Below are 23,585 nucleotides of genomic sequence, written 5' to 3' on the forward strand. Positions count from 1 at the left end.
TGTTGAAGTTGTTTCCGCACTTTCGTCAGTTCTTCAGGAGTCCCTCTGCTTGTAACCAGGTCGTCTACGTCTACATCTGTCTTCAGAAACGCAGCGCCTAATGGGAAATCCGCTTGTTCGTCCTCTACCAGTTGTTGTAGAGTTCCCCAGGCCAGAAATGGTGCACTAGCTGTGCCGTAGGTGATCGTTTTCAGCTCAAACGTGCTGACAGGCTCGTCCGGTGAACTTAGCCAAAAAATCCGCTTGAGAGGAGTACCTTGTTCGTCGACCAAAATTTGACGGTACCTTTTTTTTAAATTTCAGCGATGAGCAAAACGGGATTGATTCTGATTTTAAGATAATGGAACGAAGATCGTTTTGGATGAATGTCTCGACCATCTTCATCGAGATCGATTAAAAATTTCTCAGATTCTGACTTGCCCAAAAAATCAAAAACGATTCGCACCTTGGTAGTGGGACTGTCATTACGAATCACCGCATGATAAGGAAGGTTATACTGTTGGTTGGGTTGAGTAGAAGTGTCTACACGCTGCATATGCCCTAGGGTGACGTATTCGGCCATGAAGTTTTGATACTGAGCCTATAGATAAGTGTCTCGTTGCAAGGAAGACTCGACCATCTGGAATCGATGTTGTACGATGGATTTTGAGTTTTTGCGCAAATCACTCGTTGAGGACTTTATATTCACTACCCGAGTCGGAGAGGGCTCTGGCGAAGTGAGAGAAGTGCCGTAATCATCCGTCAGTTTGATCACGGTCGTTGCTCCGAGCACCTTGTTAGAATGAACTTTTTTGTAAGTATTCCGACTGCTGCAGATAATGATGACACTTCTTCGCTGGTGAGATTCGAATCTATGGACGTATTCCCCTCCGCTCTAGGCTTTTTTTAGTTGGTAACCACAGGTAATAAATCCCGATTTACGGATTGTATTCCAAGGCATGGGTACTACTTTGGGTCCATGGGTACAATCGGAAATGGGAAGACTCATGAATCATGATATACTCTGTGTATACATCCTTGTCAGCACGTCTGGCAACAAGGGCAGTGAAAACCGACGTCGACGCCGACGCTACCATGAGAGTGCAATGATTAAGAGAAGAACTACTAAGAAGAACGTTTCCTGTATAAGTTAGAAGAAAGTGGCAAGCGAAAATTGTAACAGATAGGAGTAATTTAGCAATAATTACCGATTATTCCAAGTTAGTATTATTTACATTAAATTCATTTATCCTTACTTATATTTTGAAACACTCGTAGAATTCTGTAAACACAATAGCGAACAATCTGTACTTACAAGTCACACAAAAACCAAGATCACACGAAAGGCACGTGGCATTATTGAATGCTTACGAAGAAAACTTATTTGTAAGTACTGAAATTAACTCTTTATTACTTCAATTATAACTAATTACACCACAATAAATATTACAGTCGAGTCGCTCATAAAAAGGACTACGAGAAAGTTTTTAATTTCAACAATCCTACTCCCTAAACTCCAACTGGGGCAGCAGACCTAGTTCCCACCTCGAAATGTTTAAAACACTATGCTTCAATAGTCTAGTAGGGAGGTCTATTCGCGCTAGTGCGCTTCAAGGCAATACTCACAGACGAGACCACTGTCAGCAAAACCTCTCATTCTTACGATTTGACGTTCGAACTCTCCTCTACTAACCTCTCCGATTCCTATATGAAGTTCTACTCTTCGTGACTCGAGATCCGACTCCTCCTCGCATCGACTCGAGTTCTGACCTCCTCTGAACGATTAAAAGCCCGATCTTTTCTCTAGCAATTCGAGATCTGACCTCTTCTCGTAATGACTCGAGGTGACCACTTATACCCCTCTTCTTGTACCCTTCCTCTTGTTGGTTAAAGACCTCTTATCGTAAAGATTCGGGGTGGACCACACAAACCTCTACTCCTGAAGATTCAAGGTCTGACTTCTCCTCTAACGAAGCCTGACCTCTCATCTCCGAGATTCGGGGTTTGCAACCTTTTTGCCCATTGTGTGCCGATCGAGAGCAGCTTATCCTAGACTCGCGGCTGGCATAGCACAAGGGGTATTCCCCGATCGTGGAGTAACCCTTTCCCAACAATTTCCACTGCGAAGAAGGTGAAGTTTTATTCCCGCAGCTTCGGTCGTTGGGAACCGTACAACCCGGATACTCCCCGAAGGTATAGCATCCTACGCACGAACACGGCGCGCCAACGGCATCCGCTACGCAGAAGATGTTATCTTTGTAGTTTCAAACCATGGAGTCGGACGCACACTACTCGACAGCCCCCCGTCGATGGAATCAGTCTACTCTGACCGTTGTCCAGTCTTCTTTATCCCTTTGGCCGGAACCCTAGATTTTTCGGCCCTCGGCTTTTTTCTGCCCATCGTGTGCCAGATCTAGAGCAGCGTTTGCTGAACTCGCGCCTGTCACGGCACACATTTGAGACTACGACTCGGATGTTTCTTGACAGTAACGGCTTGGTGGATTCGCCATGACTGTTTACTAGGGTTCCCAAGTAACAATTTTAGCATTATTATGGTCAGCAAAATTTCGTTTGGACTATCGCATTAATCTTCATAAAAAGCTAAAGCGCATTCTATAACATCACCTGGACTCTAATAAAGCCAAAATCAGGCTATTTGGCCCTACCCTAGAAACGTTATCAAGACATATCATTGTTGGTCATCAATGTTGGTCACCAAAGCTTTTAAAAAGCTATTATTAAACATGTTAGAAATTTTTGTTTTTTTCGATTCTGTGAGTTCTCGGAGTTTTTTTTTTTTATTTTTTCCAGCAACCTTAATGGTTGATGAATGATGATTGCATTATTCAGATATGGTCTGGTAAAATTAATAGCTAAAAAAACAATGTTTTAACCATATAATGAGCGTCTTTTCTACTGCCAGTCAAGATTTTAGGTAAAATGTATATGAAATAGTATCTTAAAATAAATGCGCCTCGTCAAATCTGATGGTCAATCATGATGGAATTGATGAAAAAAGGCCTGAAAAAATATTTTCCATTGCTTGCATTGTGAATCCGTCAACATGGCGTCATTTTGTGCCCTTCGATTTTGCAACCAACATAGCGTGAGTCAATTCATAGTTTTATTATGGTTTAATGATGACCCCAAAAAAAGCTACGATTTGACGTTTCTCTCGCAAGCCAACCAATTACACGCTAAGGTTGAGTTCCTCATTTCTGAGTTGTTAATCATTAGTACATTAAATGAGGACAGACTTTTTGAATGAAAAGGGATTGGTTTTGAATGACCCGTGGAATAAATCATAAGTTGAAGTCAAATTTCGTTGTCTGACGCCATCTTGAAATCCAAGATGGCGACTTCCACTGAACTTTAAAATGGTGTAAATGACTTGAAATCGCATGAAACCCCAACAAAATGGGTATCGGGTGAAAGGGCTAAACGAGTAGAAGTTGAATTTCGCTATCAGACGCCATCTTGAAATCCAAGATGGCGGCATTCGCTCAACTTTTAATGCTTAATGCTGACAATAAGTCGCATTAAACCACCACTATACGGGCATTGAATGAAAAGGCTAAGCTAGAAGATCTCGATTTTTTTCTTTCCGACGCCATCTTGGAATCCAAGATAGCAGCTTCCACTGAATTTAAAATGCTGTTAATCAATGAAAATCGTTTGAACACTACTTTTTTTCATGTAATACTACATTAAAACTACTATTTAAGACAATTTAGATCATTTTAAATCACTTTTATTATTTTTTCATTATGTGTCTAATGCATTTTAAATTTTTCTTGTTTTGTTTATAGTTTTTGATTTTTTTTACCATTTATGTAATTCTATTATTCCTATCATGCTATTATGTCTAAATTGTATTGGTCTTATTCTAGCGAAAACTATAAAGTTATGTTGTTTCTGTTAACCGTCTGATTTAGGCACATGTGCCAAATTCGATGTTGCCAAAAACTAACGGGTCTGTATTGTGGTGGTTTTTGTGGGATTTTCAGTCACTTACAGATTTCAGAGAAACGCGAAAAGAGATATTTGACTTCTATCATTTAGCCTTAGCACCCAATACAATATATTTGGGAGTTTCATGCTATTTTCATTCATTTACAGTATTTTTAAGTTCAGCTGAAGCCACCATTCTGGATTTAAAAATAGCATCAGAATGCAAAAATAAACTTTTTTTAGCTTATCCCAATTGACAAATACCCATATTTTGGAGGTTTCATGCGATATTCAATGATTTAGAGCATTTTTAAAGTTTATAGAAAGCTGCCATCTTGGATTTCAAGATGGCGTAAAATAGCAATATTCGACTTCTACTCGTTAAGCCCTTTCACCCACTACCAATTTGGGTTTCATGTCATTTTAAGTCATTCACTACATTTTAAAGTTTAGCGGAAGCCGCCATCTTGGATTTCAAGATGGCGTCAGATAGCGAAATTCAATTTCTACCGGTTGATTTCTTTCAACTTATACCCCTATAATATAGGTTTTCTGCGATTTTCAGTCATTTACAGTATTTTCAAGTTGAGTGGTAGCCGCCATCTTGGATTTAAGATGGCGACGGGCAACGAAATTTGACTTCTACTCGTTTATTACTTTCACCTAATAACCATATTGTGAAGGTTTCACGATATTTTCAGTAATTTACAGCTTTGAAAATAAAAGCGGAAGCCGCCATCTTAAATTATTGATGGCGTCAAGCAACATTTTTTTCCTACTATTTGGGCCCTTTCACTCAATACTCATATTGTAAAGATATTCATACCACTTTCGGTGATTTCAAGTTTTCAAAGATGTATTTTTTAAATTTTAACTCAAAACCAACACGCATAACTTACCAAAAATGTGTAAAAATGGGAGTCCCAATTCAAATATGTGCTATCTAATCTGAGCGTGTCCTGTTCTGACATCTTGATCGAGAACTGTCACTTAGTTTTATGGTGGTTTAATAATCAGGCACTGAGTGCTATTATAGAACATGCAAAAGAAAGCTTGGAGCAAACATCTAAGTTTGTGTTTTATTATAGTTTAAAAAGAGCATTCATAACTCTTTCAAAATAACTAAAACAGTATGTTTAATAAAAGTTTTATTAGAGTTTTCAAAACCATCTGAAAACATATGGTCGAAAAAAAAAATAAGCCTTCTGCATGACCATAATAAAACCGTCATAAAACGAGCTGCACAAAAAAATGCCATAATTAGAGATGTACCGAATAGTGGTATTCGGCGAACGGCCGAATACCGAATATTGACCTTTTCAACTATTCGGCCAAACGAATATTCGGCCGAATATTCGGCCGAATATTCGGTCGAATATTCTATGGAGTTTTTAATGTAAAAAACTGGAAACTTATCTGGAATCTTTACTGGATTTATGGGCAAGCATGAAGATATCATGAAAAATCTGGAATAAACTATAATAAAAGTAAAATGCGATATTTGTTCAAGAGAATGTACGATCTTCTGTGAAAGATACGCCGTCACACCTTAGATGTTTTGCTGAAACCATAAGTTTTTATGATTGTGTAGCTTTTACAACATTACTTTTGGATATTTTATAAATTATTCAAAATTTTGCAAGCTGTAGTAGATATTCGGCCTATTCGGCCTATTCGGCCGAATACTTAGCTCAACTATTCGGTGAGCCGAATATTCGGCTTAACGGTTTTTCGACGGTATTCGGCGCCGAATATTCGGCCGACCGAATATTCGGTACATCTCTAGCCATAATTAAACCATAATAAAACTTCCTAATGCTAGTTGGCATAATCTGTGTTACTTGGGTTGCGCCCTTGGCATTTTCGACAGCAGTTATTGGATTGACAACTGCTGGATTTATGTCCCCTCCATAGGCAGTTCCAACAGAGTTTTTGACGGCATACTAGTTTGTCTTCGATGGTCATCTTGGAGAACGTCTGGCATACTCAAATAAAGTGAATGGTGTTCAGATCAGGCGAAACATTGGCGTGATTAAGAATTGGGTAACTTCATTGCTGATGATTGCTGATCGATGAACAGGTTTTTTGGGTGCCGGAGATGAGAAAGTGTCTAGTTGAACGTTGCTCACACTCTGCAAAATGGTGACCCTCCACTGGAGAAAGCTAACCAGACTTGGGAATGAAGCTGCCTCATGAGTCGACGAACACTCTTTCTAATTCCTTCGTGGAGTGAGATCGAGACGAATACTGGGTCCCAAAACTCGGTTATCTCTGACAGCTGCTTCTAGATGCGGACATTAGCTTAGAATCGAAATTTTTAAAACGTTTCCGAATGAGAACGTGACTAAAACAACCATTTCATGATTTCCACTTGATTCTAACGGAAACATGACAAAGCTTCAGACACATTTTCTAAAGTGTACAGGAGTTTTTGAATGTCTCAGGCATGTCTACCAATAAAAACACTCAGTTCACATGATTCGAACCCACGCTCTGTGTCGAGGACGACACATATCTACAAATTCATCCACATACTAAACGGTCAGTGTTATTTTTCCAGCATGAAATTGGATTGAGAAAATGTTTTGTGCTGACGGTTTTTATTTCATTTTAATATATAAACCATACCCCGCAGTTCAATAGCCAAAGTAGCCCAAGTTAGATAAAATGTTAGTTCTTCTTTTTAAATTGTTGCTTTGGATTTGCTCAGCTTCTTTTTGGATTTCAGTTTCTTAGCGTGTTTCCTCTGACTGCATTTATATCTGATGTTCACTTGATCGATATCAGGCTGTGAGAAACCTTCTTCATTTCCAAAATCACCTTCCCAGGGTTGCTATAAGAAAATTAACTTGAATATCATCCTAGAATATATCTATCAAGGCGCTGACCTTATTGTCCATCACCGGATAGTCGGCACTTTGAGCTCCTGCATACTTGGAGTAGTGCATAACACTGCCATAATTGTAAGTAATGTTGTAGAGATCCACTTCATTGGCGTCCAATTTACCGAAATTTGCATTGAAGAATTCATCAGCTGTGAAACGGAAAAATTGATTACAGAAACTGCTTCGAATTTACAATTTCACGAAATTACTTTGATATTCGGGCAAAAGAGCACTGCGGTTGATGGTGATCCAGTCATCACGATCTGGCCGAGTGAATTCGTGATAGAAACCAATGGCGTGCATCATTTCGTGCACCGGAGTGCCCACCGCGTACAAACATGACGGCGTCTGAAGATTGATCAAATTGTACTGATTGTTTGTACTTCTTCCCACATACGAATAGCATCCGGCATTATCGTTGACGATTTTTATGTACTGAGCATCGAAAATGCTCCTTCGCACAAAACGGACGCAAGTTTTTTCAGCGTACATCGCCATGGCAGCCATGATCGTTTCCCGTTCACTTTGAGCTGTTTTTGTTGATAAGATAAGAAAGATTTTTAATTCACAATGACTCCATACGACAACTAAGGCTCAAATACTCACAGAAATTTCCCTTGATTTGGTAAGGTACCCTTCCTCGAGGCCAAATCCTGGATTGATACCTTTCTGAAATCGAGACTCTTCCTTTCCTGGGGGGCTCTAACATGATATCTCCCTGGAAGTAGTAGCCGAATCCCAGCTCGAAGGGATAACCCGCTCGTTTGGCCTTCGGGTCATATCTGGCTACTCTTCTACCTGTTGTTCAGAAATTTCATTCGTTAAAGAGGGTTGATTTTCCCAAAATCTATAACAAAAATGAACTTACCAACTTCTTCACTGGGAGTGTCATAATCAGCTAGAGCTGCCCAAAGCAACTCCGTCGCACAGAGAAGAAGAATGGTCTTGAGATACATTGTTAGATGATTGACAGTGTCGAAGGGCTCACTTTTTATATCATTGACAGTCGGTTTGTTGTTTACAAATTAAAATATTAAGGGCAATTACGAAATCCATACGCTCAATAGAAAGCAAGAAAATTATACAAAATTATGCAATAAAAAAGAAATGTCTCTCAACAGCGCGATTTAATAAGAAATTAGTAGTAGTTAAAGTTAATCTAAATGACTATTATGATGAGCGAGTGAAAAAAATGATGTATTGTTGATCTGAGTGAATTCATGGGATGTTAACCAAGCAACAAGTAGAGATTATTTAGACATCTTCACCAGAACATCAGTATTTCGCTATAAGTATCACTTCCAATGGTTAACATTTCAGTCCTTCCAGTGTGGCTTGTGTTGTCAGTTTTACTTTTTCAATTTTTGAAAATTGGTTCTAGTCTTGAATGACTCCATGCTGATGTGAACTCTATGGTCGAAAATATATTTGGAGGAAACTGCCACTTCATGAACATATTTGATACTGTAAATATTCTGGAAAAAATATTGGATTGCATTGGTGTTTCTCTTAATTGGAACAGAGTAGAGCAAATTAGCAAAAGCCCATGGGTATGAATGAAATATTTCCTTCTTAACGTTTTTATTGCATTTATGATTTTTAATTGAATAGGATTCTCAAAAATCTGATAAATCGAATCAATTAAAAACTCCTTAAAACTTATTGTATCAAATGGCAGGAAATGGAATCAATCAATCACGACTGGATGGGCGTTGAGATCTTGTATCGTTCATCCGCTTTTTGGAACCAACATTAATTAAATCAGCTCTATGAAACTGTCGATCATCACCGAAAATTCAATTAAGGCGTGAAATCGATTCCGCAGCTGAGTTGTAGGTTTTTAGTAAGGTTAAGGGCTTGTCAGCACGATTTAAAACCTTTATTTAGTACGGTACAATTTTTCGCTGGTTTGGTTCTGCACAATTAGCTTTACAAGCACTGATAGTTTATCATAAAATTATAGCCCCTGACCCCCTAGAGCTGTTGTTCAAAATGATGATAACTTAAGGGTCACCGTGTATATTTTTTTTTTTCAATATAGAGACTTGTTTGATCGTTTGTGTCCAACAGTTTTTCATCTCATTATTTTTGTTGATATGTTTTGTTTGTTTGTTTATCTTGTTTGCACTTTTTACTTATACAGGAGATTTTCTGAAAGCTGAAATATTTTTTGATCCAGACCTCAATAATCGATGGAAGTAGTCGTTGAACATGTTTTATGTTTGTTCGTTGCGTAAAGTTGATTGATGAAATGATGCAATGCATTTTACACATGCTTTTTGATATATGCTTTTAATTTAGGATCGGTTCGCTTCTTATTCATGCAAGGGACAAGTAGGTGATTCTCTGCTGTTTTGAAACATTTTCTCATCTGAACCCTTCGAAAAGAACGTTAGGTTATCAGGAAGACAAAACTGAATTTAAAGTGTTTATTGCCCTTTTTTGAACATACATACCTAACAAAATATTGTTGTTTGGGAAACTTCGATTACTAGGGTTAAGTTGCTCAGAACGAGTTCTGAATATGGTTTATTCTTCTTTATTTCAAATTCGCATTTCGAGTACCTAAAATTGAATTTTAATTGAATTTTGTAAGTCGATCGAAGTTTAATAATAGGTTTTCCTTTTAACTATTCTTGTCTCGAAGTGACAGAATTTGTTCGAAAATTGGTAAATTACTATAATAGATGCTCTACACACTACTAAAAAATCTGTAAAATTACATCATATGTGATGTAAATAAAAAGAAGCATCATATATGACGGAATTTTCAGTGCGAGTTAAATATTACACGCTTGTAAAGTTTTAAATCGTGTAATAATCAACTGGCATGGAAAATTCCGTCATTCGTTACGCTGCTTATTTATTATATTATATGTGATGTAATTTTACAGATTTTCTTTTGAGTGCTTTTTTGGTTGATTTGTTTACATTTTTTCAATAAGCTTTTTCGGAATTGCATGGATTAACGATAATTCATCAAAGACACTATACACACTTTCATAAACGAAATTTTATTACCCTGAAGCAAATGTCTTCTTTTTGTCCCGAAGGGTTGCGTTTTATGTTGGAATGCAGAAACGAGTATACAGGCAGTGGGCGACAGAAAACATTTTTCCGTTTGGGATGCCAGTTATGCTTGGCGAATATTCGATTGTCAAATGTTTCCGCAAAAGCGACGTAAATTTCCGAAACAGTTACATACATATTCGTTTAACCGGGTACCGAATTCCGTCTTTTGCTACAGGTTTCCGGATTGCACAGCTAATCAATCCATAATCAAGCTACTTCCAGATCAGCAGGTTTCCTGAAATAAAAAATGGAAAACTTTATTACATGAATCCGTTTTTTTCATTTGTAATATCATATTTTTTAGCTTTTTCTCTGCTCAACATAAATTTTTATCTTGTTATTATATTGATAAATAAGCTAGAAAGTCTTACATTTTCGAAGTACATAATTGCTTGATGTAATTGCTAGGTAGGTTCATATCCTAGAATCAAGCGTCTTAGAAACGTCAATGACTGTGCCTCGTTTGATGTTTTGTTGAACAATTAATGTTAAAATTCGTAATCCGTTGTATCCTTCTAGTATTTTTTACCTGGAATACGGAATATGCACTTAATCGTCAGACAGAACTTGCGTTAATAAAAAAAAGAGTCTTACCTTTTTCAAAGCACGCAATTAGGTTTTATGTGCTGCTTTCAGCCAGTTCATACTGTAGGATTTCTGACGAGGAAGTCATAGTGTGTCCACGTTAGGTGTCTGAATGGCCAACTTAGCTTGAAATGGCGCATTTCGTGGCCAACTTCGTAACTCTTTCATGTTTGCCCTCTGGCCCATCAAATGTCTCCGTCGATCACGTTAGCGTCTAGCAGCTCCCGGAAGCTTTTGCTCCTAGAATAACAGAAATGAAAGTATGAGTTTTATGAAACGCTGGATTATCAAACTTATTTACCTGAAAATTCCAATCTTGCATTTTCGTCCAGCTTACTCCAAATGGTTTTGCGCCAGCTGCTAGTGGTCCGGACCCCAGGGAGTAATTCAGGAACGATGAAATCCATTGAAAAATAAAAATTTTCTTTCATATTGTATAACAACTAAATTTCCTTACCAAAATAAACAAAACGAAAACGGGAGCTGCTGTCAAAGTCCGTCGTCCGTGCCGCTATACTTAAATTATTACAAACCACTGCGAAAATATCACACGGAAGTGCTAATCGTGAAAGAAAACGAGCTAATAAATTTGTCGAAACAATATGAAACAAGTTTTTCAATGAGACCACTTTCTTACAACGAATTGCTGTCTATTTTCAACAATCTGTAATTATACATAACAAAATAGCGTTCAATGTAATGTAATATTCATCAAATTAAAATTCAATGTCGTATAGTGTTGCATGTCATGTAATTTTTGGGAAATCTTTTGTTCAGTGCTGTTAAGGGTTCAAATTGTTCTGTGTATACAAAAATAATCTGTCAAATTACATCACATATGATGTAAATAAAAAGAAGCATAATAAATGACGTAATTTTACATTACAAAATCTTGTTCTATGTCATGTATTATTCGTGTGATTCAATCTCAGTGCTTAAAACGGTTCAATTATTTTTGTTTTTGTAAAATTACATAAGAAAATCGCATTCTGTGTCATGTAAAATAATGGTTTTCTTGTTTCAGTGCTGTTATAGATTCATATTTTTTTGCTGTGTATGCCTTTTCCAGCAATAATGAAATTTGGAAATTAAAAGGGGGTTTTCAAAAGTTGCGCGTAGTGCTTCTTGTTTCTATCTACTGTCATCTCAGACATGTTTCCAATTAAACTTGTTACTAGCTTATCGATGTGAAGGAACAATGTGAATTTGTGAGTAGGGATTAATAACTTTGAAGAGTGAATTTTGATTGAGTGTTTGCAACATACATACGTACACTTGACCGCTGCAAAAATTGACTTTTTTCTCCCATATGTTTTTACGTAGAAATTTTTGCATATTAAATAATTCAGGACATGAAATAAAATAACATTGAGCTTTTTGTTAATTATTGTTTTTGCATATTGTCAAGCTTCATTTTTGGCTTATATGAGGAAGAGCTTTGTTATTCATGAAAAAGTTTTATCCATTTCAAAATAAAACAATGGATCCATGGGAATGATTTTATAAATGTAAGGCTTAACTTGCTAGAGCTTTCAATAATTTCATGAAATGTCTTTGTAAAGGTGATACAAATCAACAAAATTATTGGATATGCAAAGCAGTTTTTTGTGATCTTTTATTTCCCACCTACGGTAATAGAAAATTTCAAATCACCACAAACTTTAATGAAAAAAATATATATTTGGATTTTTCGTACTACAACGTTTATCTTTTTTGAGGTACAAGTAAGGTTTCTGCTATGAGAACATGAAATGTATGCAAAGATCAAGAAAAGGTTAAATCCATAGTTATATTTCTTCAAACTTTCGGTTTTTTCTGCTGATTTTTGAATTAATATTTTTTTGCATAAATTTTTCAAAACAATATTAAGACTCGTTGCGCTAAATCAGGAATGAATGAATCGTTTTCAACATTTTTGATTACTTTTTTTGGCAGCTATAGAAGGTGTGAAAGTTTGTAAATTTGAAATTTCCATATAAGCTTGCAAGTGGTCTAATGTACACATAGACCGGAAAAACAACGTTAAATTCACCTGGATTTTTACTTAGCTACTCATTACGATAATTTTTGCTTGTTTTACGTGAAGCACACAGAGGCTACCAATAAAATCCTTACGTGAAATTAGAAAAAGGTGAAAAATAGTTAAATGCTGTCAAAATAAAGAAATTTTAGGTTTACGTAAAAATCCAAAAATTCGCAAAGTAAAGAGGGATTTGGTGCATTCTATGTTATGCTCAATGTTCACGTAAATAGCTGCTTATTCACGTAAAATCCATGTGAAGGAATACACTCAAGTAACCATAAGCACTAAAACATAGCCCTTAAGCAACACTGTATTCCCATATATAACTCTGAATTAATGCTTGTTTTGCACTATATGCGTATATAGTACAGATTTAATGCTGGATGATGTACAGTACAGTAGTACAGATTTAATGGAGGATGATATAGCGGGCTGAATAAATGCTATCACAACATAGCCTTTAATAAGCATTACAAATGCTGAATTAGAGCATCATTAAAACGTCATTTTTCGCCAGCCGTATAATAGCATTCACAATGCATACTTAGAACACCTTTCAATTTTTTAATTGATTGATCGTGATTGATGTGAAACGGAGATTCAAAAAATAAAATAATTAACTACAACATCAATCAACCTGCTGAATGAAGGTTTTTTGAAATAAGAAGTGATAATAATTGAATTATCAATTACATTTGATGAGTCTCGAACCGAGGATCCCGCAGCAGCCTTTATCTTTCCTTGCGCCTTTACCATTTTGACCACTTTTGATGCTGATGAGGTGGGAGAAAAACCCGTACTTCAAGTATTGCTCGGGTCACACCACTTTTTTATTGCTTCTATGCATTAATAATGCATATATAAAACTAAAAAGCATTATGAATGTTGATATAATGCTAACTTGCATTAGAAATGTTGTTTTAATGCTGATTAAGGGATAAGGCTTAATGTTGATGGTTACTATAGGGTAGTGCTACAGTCTTACCCAAGTAACCATAAGCATTAAGCCATAACCCTTAATCAGCATTAAATCAACATTTCTAATGCAAGTTAGCATCATATCAACATTCATAATGCTTTTTAGTTTTATATAAGCATTATTAATGCATAGAAGCAATAACAAAAATTAGCACTAATGGTAGCACTATATGCACATATAGAGCTACTATATAAAGTTAACAAGCATTAAGACTGTATCACTAGAACTTCCTGTAAATGCTTATATAAAGCTTTTATAAAACGTAGAAACGTCAAACCCGCGAATGAAAACAAGAGTGATTTTCTCATTTGCTGCGTGTGAGTAAGCAAGACAGCAAACGAAAACAATCAGAGCGGGCAGTTGCAGTTGGCTTCTCCCAAAATTTTCCCATACATTTCCAAACCTTCTCATGCATTCATCGTCTATGAAGTTGTGTGACGCGAACAGTACTTGAAGTACGGGTTTTTCACCTACCTTATCAGCATCAAGAGTGGTCGAAATGGTAAAGGCGCAAGGAAAGATAAACGCTACTGCAGGATCCTCGGTTCGAGACTCATCAAAAGTAATTCATAATTCAATTATTTTCACTTCTTATTTCATAGAACACTTCATTAAGCAAGTATAATCCTTCATTCAGCAGGTTGATTGATGTCGTAGATAATGATTTTATTTTTTAATTTTTGTTCATTTTAATAAATCAATGCATAATTTTCTAATTTGAATCTCCGTTTTTAATCAATCATGATCAATCAACTCAAAAATTAAAAGGTTTTCAAGTATGCATTGTTAATGCTTTTATAAGGCTGGCAAAAAATGACGTTTTGATGGTGCCCTAATTCCGCATTTTTAATGCTTATTAAAGGCTATGTCGTGATAGCATTTATTCAGCCCGCTTTTTCGCCTTTTTAGCATTAAATCTGCATTCTATACGCATATAAGGCTATGATCATTTAGTATCCGGGCAGTTACAAACGCTTGTATTTTAAAAACTATTCATTTGATCGAAAAACTTTGTATGGAGGAAATGAAGGTGTTAATATGACATTTAAAATAAAATTATAAAAAAAAAAAATATTATTCAATTATTCCAAGAAATAATCTTACTTTTTCATAAAATCTCTTTTTTATCTTTGCACACTTGTGTCAGTCATGTATTGACCTATTATTTTTACCACAGAAGTAAAAACCTTTGCAAAATCATGATATTTTACACAAACTCACCTGGAAAAAGCAATTGGAATGTGGTTAGAACCTTTTCATGAGTAGACATCTCGAGAAATTTGATCTCTTAAATCCGGTTTTAACATAAATTTCTTCGTCCATCAGGACACATCTGTCGCATTGCTTGAAAAACCGGTTGCACATATTGCAATCTAGGGAACTGTGCACTATTAGCACAGAGAACAGACATACAAGCTAGCCCATGAAACTTGTGTAAAATTTCCAACGATCGTTTAGAACCAATATTTGTTTTTTGGTTGGGCCACCAGATGTCTCCAAAAACACCAAAGAGAACTGTCAAAACCAAACTGAGAAAAAAAAACAAAATTTTGGTCAGTTTTGAACAGGTCGTATGAACTTTTTGGCATGTTTCAAAAAAATTACTGTAAAACTTTTGTAACACTTTTGTTCGTTTGCATAATGAAAAAATATATTAAAAGTTAATTGCTATTTCGTTCAAACTGTGCTTAATTTTGGACAATGCAAAAGTGATACTTGAAAGTAACGCGCTTTGAGATGTCTAGAATCAGTTCTGATGGGTAAGGCTGATCGTCAAGAATGTTCCTAACTGACTGAATATATCCGATTCGTCCTTTGACGTTCAAGAAGTGCAAAAACTTATTGATGAACTGTTAGTCTGACTCAGTAGTGAAAAAATAAAGGAATGATCACCGGTGCTTTTTATACGGTTTTACTTATTGACTATTTTCAATGAGTTGAACAACTTTCTTTTATTTTAAATTAAGGTAGCGTTTCGGGTTACTCTGGGAGACATCTGATGATGGATGAAGAAAAGTAACCGGAATAGTTACGTCAATTTAAAAATAAAACTTCTTTTTTGTTTCTCCCATCGAAAAAGTGAAAAAGTAAAACCATATAAAATAAAGGAAATGAAATTCTACATAATCACAAGTTACTCTTATTGCATTTATTTAGCAATGAATTGAACTTATATACGATTACGCCTTTTCGAAAACTGAGCTTTTGAAAATTTTATTGCTAACTTTTGAACGGCGCAATAGATGGCACTGTTTCCAGTCAATTTTCAACGTATTTTTTGGATGTCAGTATTTGAAATTTTACACACTTTTTGAAGATTTTTTGTTCGAGCTTGTACGTCTGTTCTCTGTGCTATTAGTTATTTACTTGGTGTCTACTAGTCAGACAACACTTTTTGACTGACGGAAATGGATTAGTTGCATTATTTAAGGGGTCTGCATTCAGTTATCCCCAATAACCATAGACTTTTTACCAAATTTAAGATCAAGGGTTCCATTCCGATGCTTGATTTGAACTTCGTGTGGATTCTAGAGTGGCTCCTTATACTTCTTAACCATTCGGTCCAAAAAAGAATCAGAAAAAAATCAACAGTTTATGAGTTTTCAAGTCGACAATGAATAACTTTCGAGGCGCAAAATGCGCAAATGGCGCAAATTTGTGCAAAATTATTTTTACCATGTCTTTTTGCATCGTTTATATCTCAAACACACATTAACTTAAAAATCTGGCAAAAATAGGCAAGATAGTCCTTTTCATAACCAACACAACGCTGCTAAAGTTTTGCATATCCGAGCTCTAATAACGTAGCTATCACCGAAATAAAGTGCCCCGATACTAAATGATCATAGCCTTAGTGCAAAACAAGCATTAATTCAGAGTTATATATGGGAATTTAGTGTTGATTAAGGGCTGTATTTAAGTGCTTATGGTTACTTGGGTAATGCTGGTTACTTTATATAATAGCACTATATGTGCATATAGTGCTATCATTGGTGCCAATTTTTTTTAATTCCTTCTAAGCATTAATAATTCTGATTTAAAACTAAAAAAAACATTATGAATGTTGATATAATGCTAACTTGCATTAGAAATGTTGATTTAATGCTGATAAAGGGCTATTGCTTAATGCTTATGGTAACTTGGGCAGTTCTCAATAGATCGTGGATTTTTGGTTGCTATATACCTACTTGTTTTTTATTCCAGGAAGATTTGAAATTGAGTCAGCTGATCCAGGCCAGGCAATTGCTTAAGGCGCAAACTAAATGCCATTTCTGCAACAGATTTGTTGTTCATAAATTAAATGAAGTGAAGTGTAAAAAGCGTCAGGTCAAAAGCGAAAATAAAACAAATTGCATATGTGCTTTGTATGTAATTTATTCGATTTGATATGGTTCACCTGCAAAATCAAAGTATTTTTTTTTATTTTAAAGATACGAAGAAGATCACTGCGTTCATATTTCTATGAAATATACGTAAAACAAATGTAGCAGAATGAATCTCTTTTAATATTCGATTCAGTTAATTGGAATTCATTTACAACACATATAAGAATTAGGATAGTTTTATTTGCAACGTGAGCTCTGTTTGCTATCTGAAAGTCACGTTCAATCTATGTAAATTTTTTATTGAGTGTGTGTGTATGTCAACACTTACGAGTACCGTAATCCGGGGTAAGATTGATCACTTTTTTCAATATTTCTAGATTGTTTTTCCTGTTAAGGGGAATATGATATGTTTCATGTTTTTAAAACCAGTACTGGACTCCTATGAACGTGAAACATGGTTGCAGAAATTTATTAGACAATTTTAAATTTGATTTAAAAATCGATTTCGTCTCTGTTCAGAATTTAATGATTTGGGGTAACATTGATCAGCTCTATTTGGACGATTTTAACGAGTTTTCTTGATCACAAAGGATACAAAACACCTTCATAATATTCACAAATGCTAGTTACATTGCTTTTCAGCGTATTCTTTTGAAAACGTTTATAATCGAAAAAAGAACAATGATGCTGCATATATTTAGGGGCAAAATTTATAACAATGGTAAATAGTTTTAGCTTCAAAATACAAATGAAATTTTACCTTTACAAATACCCCTAAGCCCTCCCATTATTTCCATTTTAATTTTTTCTTCAAAATAAACCATTTGATGTATTGTTCCAATCCATTTGTTCAATACGGGCTTACTCTTGGAAAATGTCTTTATTTTTTAAATATAAAAAAAATATCATTAAATGATTATAAAAATAGCACTCTAACTATACATATACAAAGAAAAAAAAGTTGTTCTTCAACATTCAACAACCCGTTTGCTTCTAAATGCTTTTTGGTACCATCAGGAGAACGGTTTGTTTACGAGCTTTGGGAAAAATAGGTTTTTTACTATCTTGAAATTACATTTTTACTTACAGAAAAAAAAATCAAATACAAACCAAATTTTTCCTATTCAATACCCAATTAATAGGCTTTCAAACGTTGAAAACAGTTTTCAAAAATTCAAACTATAGACTGAGTTATTAATGATAATGTGGAAAAGTTTATTGTTGGTCAAAGTTACCCCGGTGATCAATGTTACCCCGTTTTACGGTACTCAGAAAGTATTTCCACATATTTATTAGTCTTATTTGGGTAAAGTATCACAGCGCTTATATCATCCCACCACTTGAAATGGTATGAAATTACCTTTCTGGTGAATATAAAGTTATTGCGGAAATCTTGCGTTAATATACTCAAAATCCAGTGCAAAATTGAAAATTCGTCAAAAACACAGTGTTTCGTATTTTGAAAATCTAAAGATGCAAAAACGTGCTAAATTACGTTAACTTTCAAAACCTTTTTTAAAAATTTATCGTGACTTTCACAATTTTGACGGTTCATTTATTGAAAAGTTCGGTTCTTACACCCCTTTTTTACATTTTTTGTGGGCATGATTATAAAAAAAAACAAAGATATGAAAATATGCTTATGCAAAGCGACGGCGATGACAGTTGGATTGAGATTTTTATCTCAACACACATCTGAGATATTGAGACTGGCCCACGTCCCCCCACTCTCCCCTATTTAAGTTATATGAATGTGTACAAAAACACAAAAATATGGGTGGCCCAAGATACCTCACATTATGTGGCACAAATTTCTCGACAAGCAATGATTTGCGAATTGGTTGCGTTTGAATGACTTATTTATATTACGACAAAAATTCCTTTTCAAAACTCGCTATTGACCGATTTTGAAATTACATTCCTTAGGGTACGACGGCCTTATTTAGCTTTGCTTCCAAGTGAACAAATAAGCATATTTCGAGGTTTTTAAAAAGCTTTACACAATTTAGTTCGGATTCGAAATACAACATTAGCAGTGTTCGGCAGAAAAACAGTAACATCCCAAGCAACCAAAAGTCTCATATCTACTTAAACTCGTGCCTCCAAAGTTCGAATTTCGCTGAACAAAGGTTCCAAAGGGAATTGGCACCGAATTTTCTCGAATGTGAGCATGAAAGTTACAAAAAGTTCCTCGAATAGCCTTCTATGGGCTCGAAGTTCCAAGAAGTTCCTCAAATAGCCTTTTTTGTGACATGTCAATTGCACCCATACAGTATAAAAGTTACAAATTAGGTCTCAAATAGCCTTCTGTGAACTTCAAGTTCCAAGAAGTTCCTCAAATAGCCTTCTGTGAACTTCAAGTTCCAAGAAGATTCTCAAAAAGCGTTTTATGTGACATGTCCCATAAAGTTCCACAGTTCCAAGAAGTTCTTCAAATATCCTTCTGTGAACTTCAAGTTCCAAGAAGTTCCTCAAATAGCCTTTTTTGTGACATGTCAATCGCATCATTCAGAATAAAAGTTACAAATTGGGTCTCCAATAGCCTTCTATGGACCCGAAGTTCTAAAAAGTTCCTCAAAGAGCCTTTTTTGAGACATGTCCGCCATTTCATGAATATGAAATGTGAACGAACATCACAAAAGGGCATATAAAAAATAAATCATTTTTTGGAGCTTGGAAATTGTTTAAATGAATAATTTATTTTGTAACTTCAACTCAGAACGACTAAAAGCTAACTCACAAATGACTGTTTTTGAAAAGAGTAAATATTTTGACTTTATAAAATATCGTCAAACTGTATTTACTTACCACGAATTTATCACACATTGAAAGTCAGTTGAAGCAATTCATTAATTAAATATCAAGATAAACTCAAAAATTTGTATAATTTTATGCTTAACAGTAATAAAGATGGAATTGTTTTTTTTTAAACCGGATTTATTTTAACGGATGATTGATTTATACGCCGTTTCGTAATGTTTCTTAGTAATAATCAACATGCGTCTTTGCTGCTGGCCGCTGGCTGCCCTTGCGGGTATTCTAGGAAGCTTATAACCACTTCGAATTTTAGCTGCCGGTAAGCCAACATCTAGGCGTGGCGTGGTGGCAGCGTGTTTGGCTATCATCTCGGAGGATCGGGTTCAAATCTAGTACCAGGACTAATTTTTTTCCATTAGGTTGTTTGATTGCTTGAGTAAGCGAATCAAATAATTGTGTAGCAGAACTGGCGTGCGTGCTGGCATGTATCGAACAAAGTTAAATAAAAAAGCAATTAAGTAAGAACAATTGAGGGAGGTGATGGGAGGAATAAAGATGGATGCCGAGAAACCGGCAGCACCACATGGGCTGGTTGGTGGTGACCAAGGTAAGAGAGAAGAGGAGAATTTTTTTTCGCTGATTAAACGTTTACTTGTGGGCTGAATAGAAGGCCGTTCAAATCTGTAATGGAACTTCAAAGTTTCAATAAGAACTTAAATTTTGGGCTGAATAAAAGGAACTTCAGCACATTGATTAAGCTGATTAGGCTGTGTTCGACCTTTTTAACGAGACTTTTGGTTGCTTGGGATGCTTATCGTTATTTAGTCCGCTAACTTTCGGTTAGCGAATTAATTTTCTTACTAAATTTTTCTTCGGCTAGCGGATAAGAAAGTTCCGCTAATTTTAGTACCGCTAACTTAAATACCTCAACCCTTTCAAATGTTGATTTTACCAAAAACGTCATCTTCGCGATGAAATTTATTTTAATCCTATCAGGTGTTTAAATTTTTGTTCTATATGGATACCAGAAGCTATTCGACCCCGATTTCGACTAGTTATGCAAAAAATGTCTTTTTGAATTGCCTTTATCTGAAATTATGTCTGAGGTTTCAAGCCTTCTCAGAAAAATAAGTGAATAAATCTTCTTTAAGTATAAATGTCAAAAAAGTTGAAAACTGTTTCAGACAAAGCATAGAACCTGCCGAAACGGAAATTGTTGCATTATTTGATGAAGAAAAAATTTAAAAAGATATATGAACTCCTAATTTCATTGAAACACTTATTTCAAATGTTTTTCCTTTGGGTTTTCCGCCAAATACGCAAAATAAGTCCAAAAGTAGATTGACGGGACTGAGTTGGACAGAAACATTACAAAATAAATTCGAAAACTATCACTGTCATTTAGCGATTAGCGCTTTAACCCTTATCCGCATTAGAATGTCGATTTGACACTATTGCAAGTTAGAATGCTTGTAACTTTTTTCAGAAGTTTCAAAAAACAAAAAGTTCTTCGGGGACCCTAAATGAATTCAAAAGTTCTTTAAGCATCTTTACTTTCTTATGGACGAGTCGTTTGGATTATAATTAATTTCATATAAAACGTATATCAATAGAAACTTTTTAACGTCTAAATCCGAAAAATCATGCCTCAGGAAAACTGCTGTAGTTCATATATTACACGTCCAGAAAAATTGCTTTATGCATGTGAAAGCTGAAGTTAATGTCTACATCATGAAATCAAGAAATATATTTTTTAAATTTTTTTTAATGAAAGGGTCACAAAAAGTTCAAAAAAGTGGTCTGAAAAACCTACTTTTCATTCGATTGCTAGTAAAAACCGTTTAAGCGGTGGTAGAGTTTTTTTTTAAAGTATGACTACAAAATTTGTTTTAATTCTAACATTTTGTTGTCTTTAGATTTTTGATGCAACAAATATTGAATTTACTGGAATTTTTCAAAGTTGACTACTTTGTGCTAATTTTTGTTTACAATTTGAAATTTAATCTGTTTTGGTGGACCACCGTCAGGTTGTACCCGGATTTTTTAGTGCTTTTGCTTTGTTAGAATCAATCAAAAAGATATCCATTGGAAAGGAAATTTAATCAACATTTTAATGATGTGCACCAATTCACGCTGTTAGATTTCACAAAAATATGAAAATTACAAACGTAAAATCATTCCTGAATGTCTAGAACCACAAGCAGCGCGTCCAGCAAAACGTGTTTGTTTGCTCTCCGAGTCCTACGATAGGAGTTGATTTAGGCAGAAAGCAGATAAAAATGCAAAAAAAAATGATCATATTTTTTTAAACTTTTCCATCCCTCAAACAGTCTTTACGAGCAATCGAATGAAAAGTAGCTTTTTCAGACAACTTTTTTGAACTTTTTGTGACCCTTTCATTAAAAAATATTTCTTGACTTCATTATGTAGACCATAACTTAAGCTTTCATATGAATAATATAGATATTTTATATGGTATGTAATGCATGAGCTGCAATAATTTTTCCAGAGGCATGATTTTTTCGGATTTTTTTTCCTGTTGAATAACGAGAAAACTAGTAGCTTTAGCAGTATATAATGTTCCAAACAAATTTGACTGGCATTACAAGGTTTCTAGTGATATAATGCCGTTTTCGTTTATCTCCACTCGCGCGGGGCAAAACTTTTTCTGAATAAACAAACAGAATCGTTACCCGGGACGATGCAAATATATGGTTGCTATACTCACCTTATGCTTACCCCCAACACTGACAATTTTTACGGGGTGCAACCGCCTGCTTGAGGTTCAAATCTGGGGCAAAACTAGTGGACTTCTGAATTAATAACCGAACGTAATAACAGCAGTTAGGGCAAAACTCGTGGGTAACTAGGTTGCCACTGCCAATAAACGAAAACACTATAAGTTTCGTTGTAATCAGTTAGACATGAAAATAGTTATAACGATTTTAGCTTGGAGTGTCAAATTGACACTCCTAAGTCTGATAAGGGTAACGAAACTAGTACGGATGAGGGTTCATGAAGATCGATAACTTTTACGCAACATTTTACGGTTTTAATTAGCGATCGCTAACTTTGGCCGCTTCAGCAATCTTATTAGCGCCGCCAACTTTTTAGTTTTCGATGCTGAACACTGGACACTAGGATATTGAAAAAAAACATTCAATTCTGAAGTATCATTCACAGACAAATGCTCCTCAAACCATTCAATTAAGCTTTCATTGTACACACGGATCATAACTCAAGATCGAACGATCAAGACCGCCAAAACTCTTTCCGAATCAAGATATTGGCCCGCAAAAAAGGGTTGTTATTCTAAAACTTCTGCGACCCATTCTAATCATCCCATGCTGTAGGTAGGTAGCAGTTTGTCAGTTAGTGGAAACCTTTCAAGCGCCCAACGATCTAGCGGGTCCCACGAGCTGTTAACGACTCACAGCACAGTCCAGGTGCCGATCGATGGAGCTCTTGCAGCAACCAGGTGTTGATGCTGTCTTGTTGTTGCTGTGTTGTTGACCGACGATGGACGACGATCGTTGATCGTTCGACTCGTGTGGTCGGCCGGCAGCGCTCCTCGTATGTCGGCTCCGATTCGGCCGGAATCGGATCAGTTTCGCCGCGCGCCGTTGTATGCATAAGCCAGCATATGATGATGGGGTTTTGGGGAAATACGAGAATGAAAATATGAGCAGGATGACAAAATAGTTAGTGTGGAAAAAAATTTAACGAGAGCATACACTCGAGTTGATCTCGAGTGCTTACAATCGGTAGCGCGGTTAGGTGTAGGCATTTTTTTATTTGCTCATTCTTACGTCCTACCTACACGACAATGAAACTTCGCCATTCGGCGAGGGGGTGGTCGGTGTTTGATGGGGTTGAATTTATTGAGAGTTTGTTCTAGCCACCGTTTGGTAGTCAGTCGGGATTAAGTGAATGGGGGTGTGGTTGGTGTGGCAGTTACATGTGTATTGTGTGTGTGTGTGTGTGCGGTTGAGAGAGAGAAAAGCCGAATGAGAACGGATCTTGTTGAT

General features: G+C 35.7%; 1 protein-coding gene and 1 long non-coding RNA gene across 2 annotated transcripts; both read right to left on the bottom strand.

Annotated features, from left to right (window-relative positions):
• Nucleotides 1-6,513: 6,513 nt before the first annotated feature.
• On the bottom strand, nt 6,514-7,781 carry LOC129756714 (astacin-like). The gene is made up of 5 exons (XM_055753703.1): nt 7,684-7,781; nt 7,422-7,613; nt 7,025-7,345; nt 6,819-6,964; nt 6,514-6,763 (listed from the first exon to the last, which is right to left on the bottom strand). Exons 1-5 carry the CDS (start codon nt 7,769-7,771, stop codon nt 6,614-6,616), a joined length of 897 nt encoding a protein of 298 aa, XP_055609678.1. The 5' UTR covers nt 7,772-7,781; the 3' UTR covers nt 6,514-6,613.
• A 2,060-nt stretch (nt 7,782-9,841) lies between these two features.
• On the bottom strand, nt 9,842-11,515 carry LOC129757641 (uncharacterized). The gene is made up of 3 exons (XR_008739753.1): nt 10,482-11,515; nt 10,259-10,416; nt 9,842-10,122 (listed from the first exon to the last, which is right to left on the bottom strand). It is a non-coding gene; the product is annotated as an uncharacterized LOC129757641 (long non-coding RNA).
• Between the last annotated feature and the right edge of the window lie 12,070 nt (nt 11,516-23,585).

The sequence above is a fragment of the Uranotaenia lowii genome, chromosome 3 (assembly GCF_029784155.1).
Source record: "Uranotaenia lowii strain MFRU-FL chromosome 3, ASM2978415v1, whole genome shotgun sequence".
NCBI lineage: Eukaryota > Metazoa > Arthropoda > Insecta > Diptera > Culicidae > Uranotaenia > Uranotaenia lowii.

Bases quoted from the DNA above. Each gene is read 5' to 3' on its own strand.
- LOC129756714 (XM_055753703.1), bottom strand. From the start codon at position 7,771: ATGTATCTCAAGACCATTCTTCTTCTCTGTGCGACGGAGTTGCTTTGG. The intron at 7,346-7,421 runs GTGAGTATTTGA...CAACAAAAACAG, and splicing joins CCAAATCAAGGGAAATTTCT to CTCAAAGTGAACGGGAAACG. The intron at 6,965-7,024 runs GTAATTTCGTGA...TCCGTTTCACAG, and splicing joins TCTTTTGCCCGAATATCAAA to CTGATGAATTCTTCAATGCA.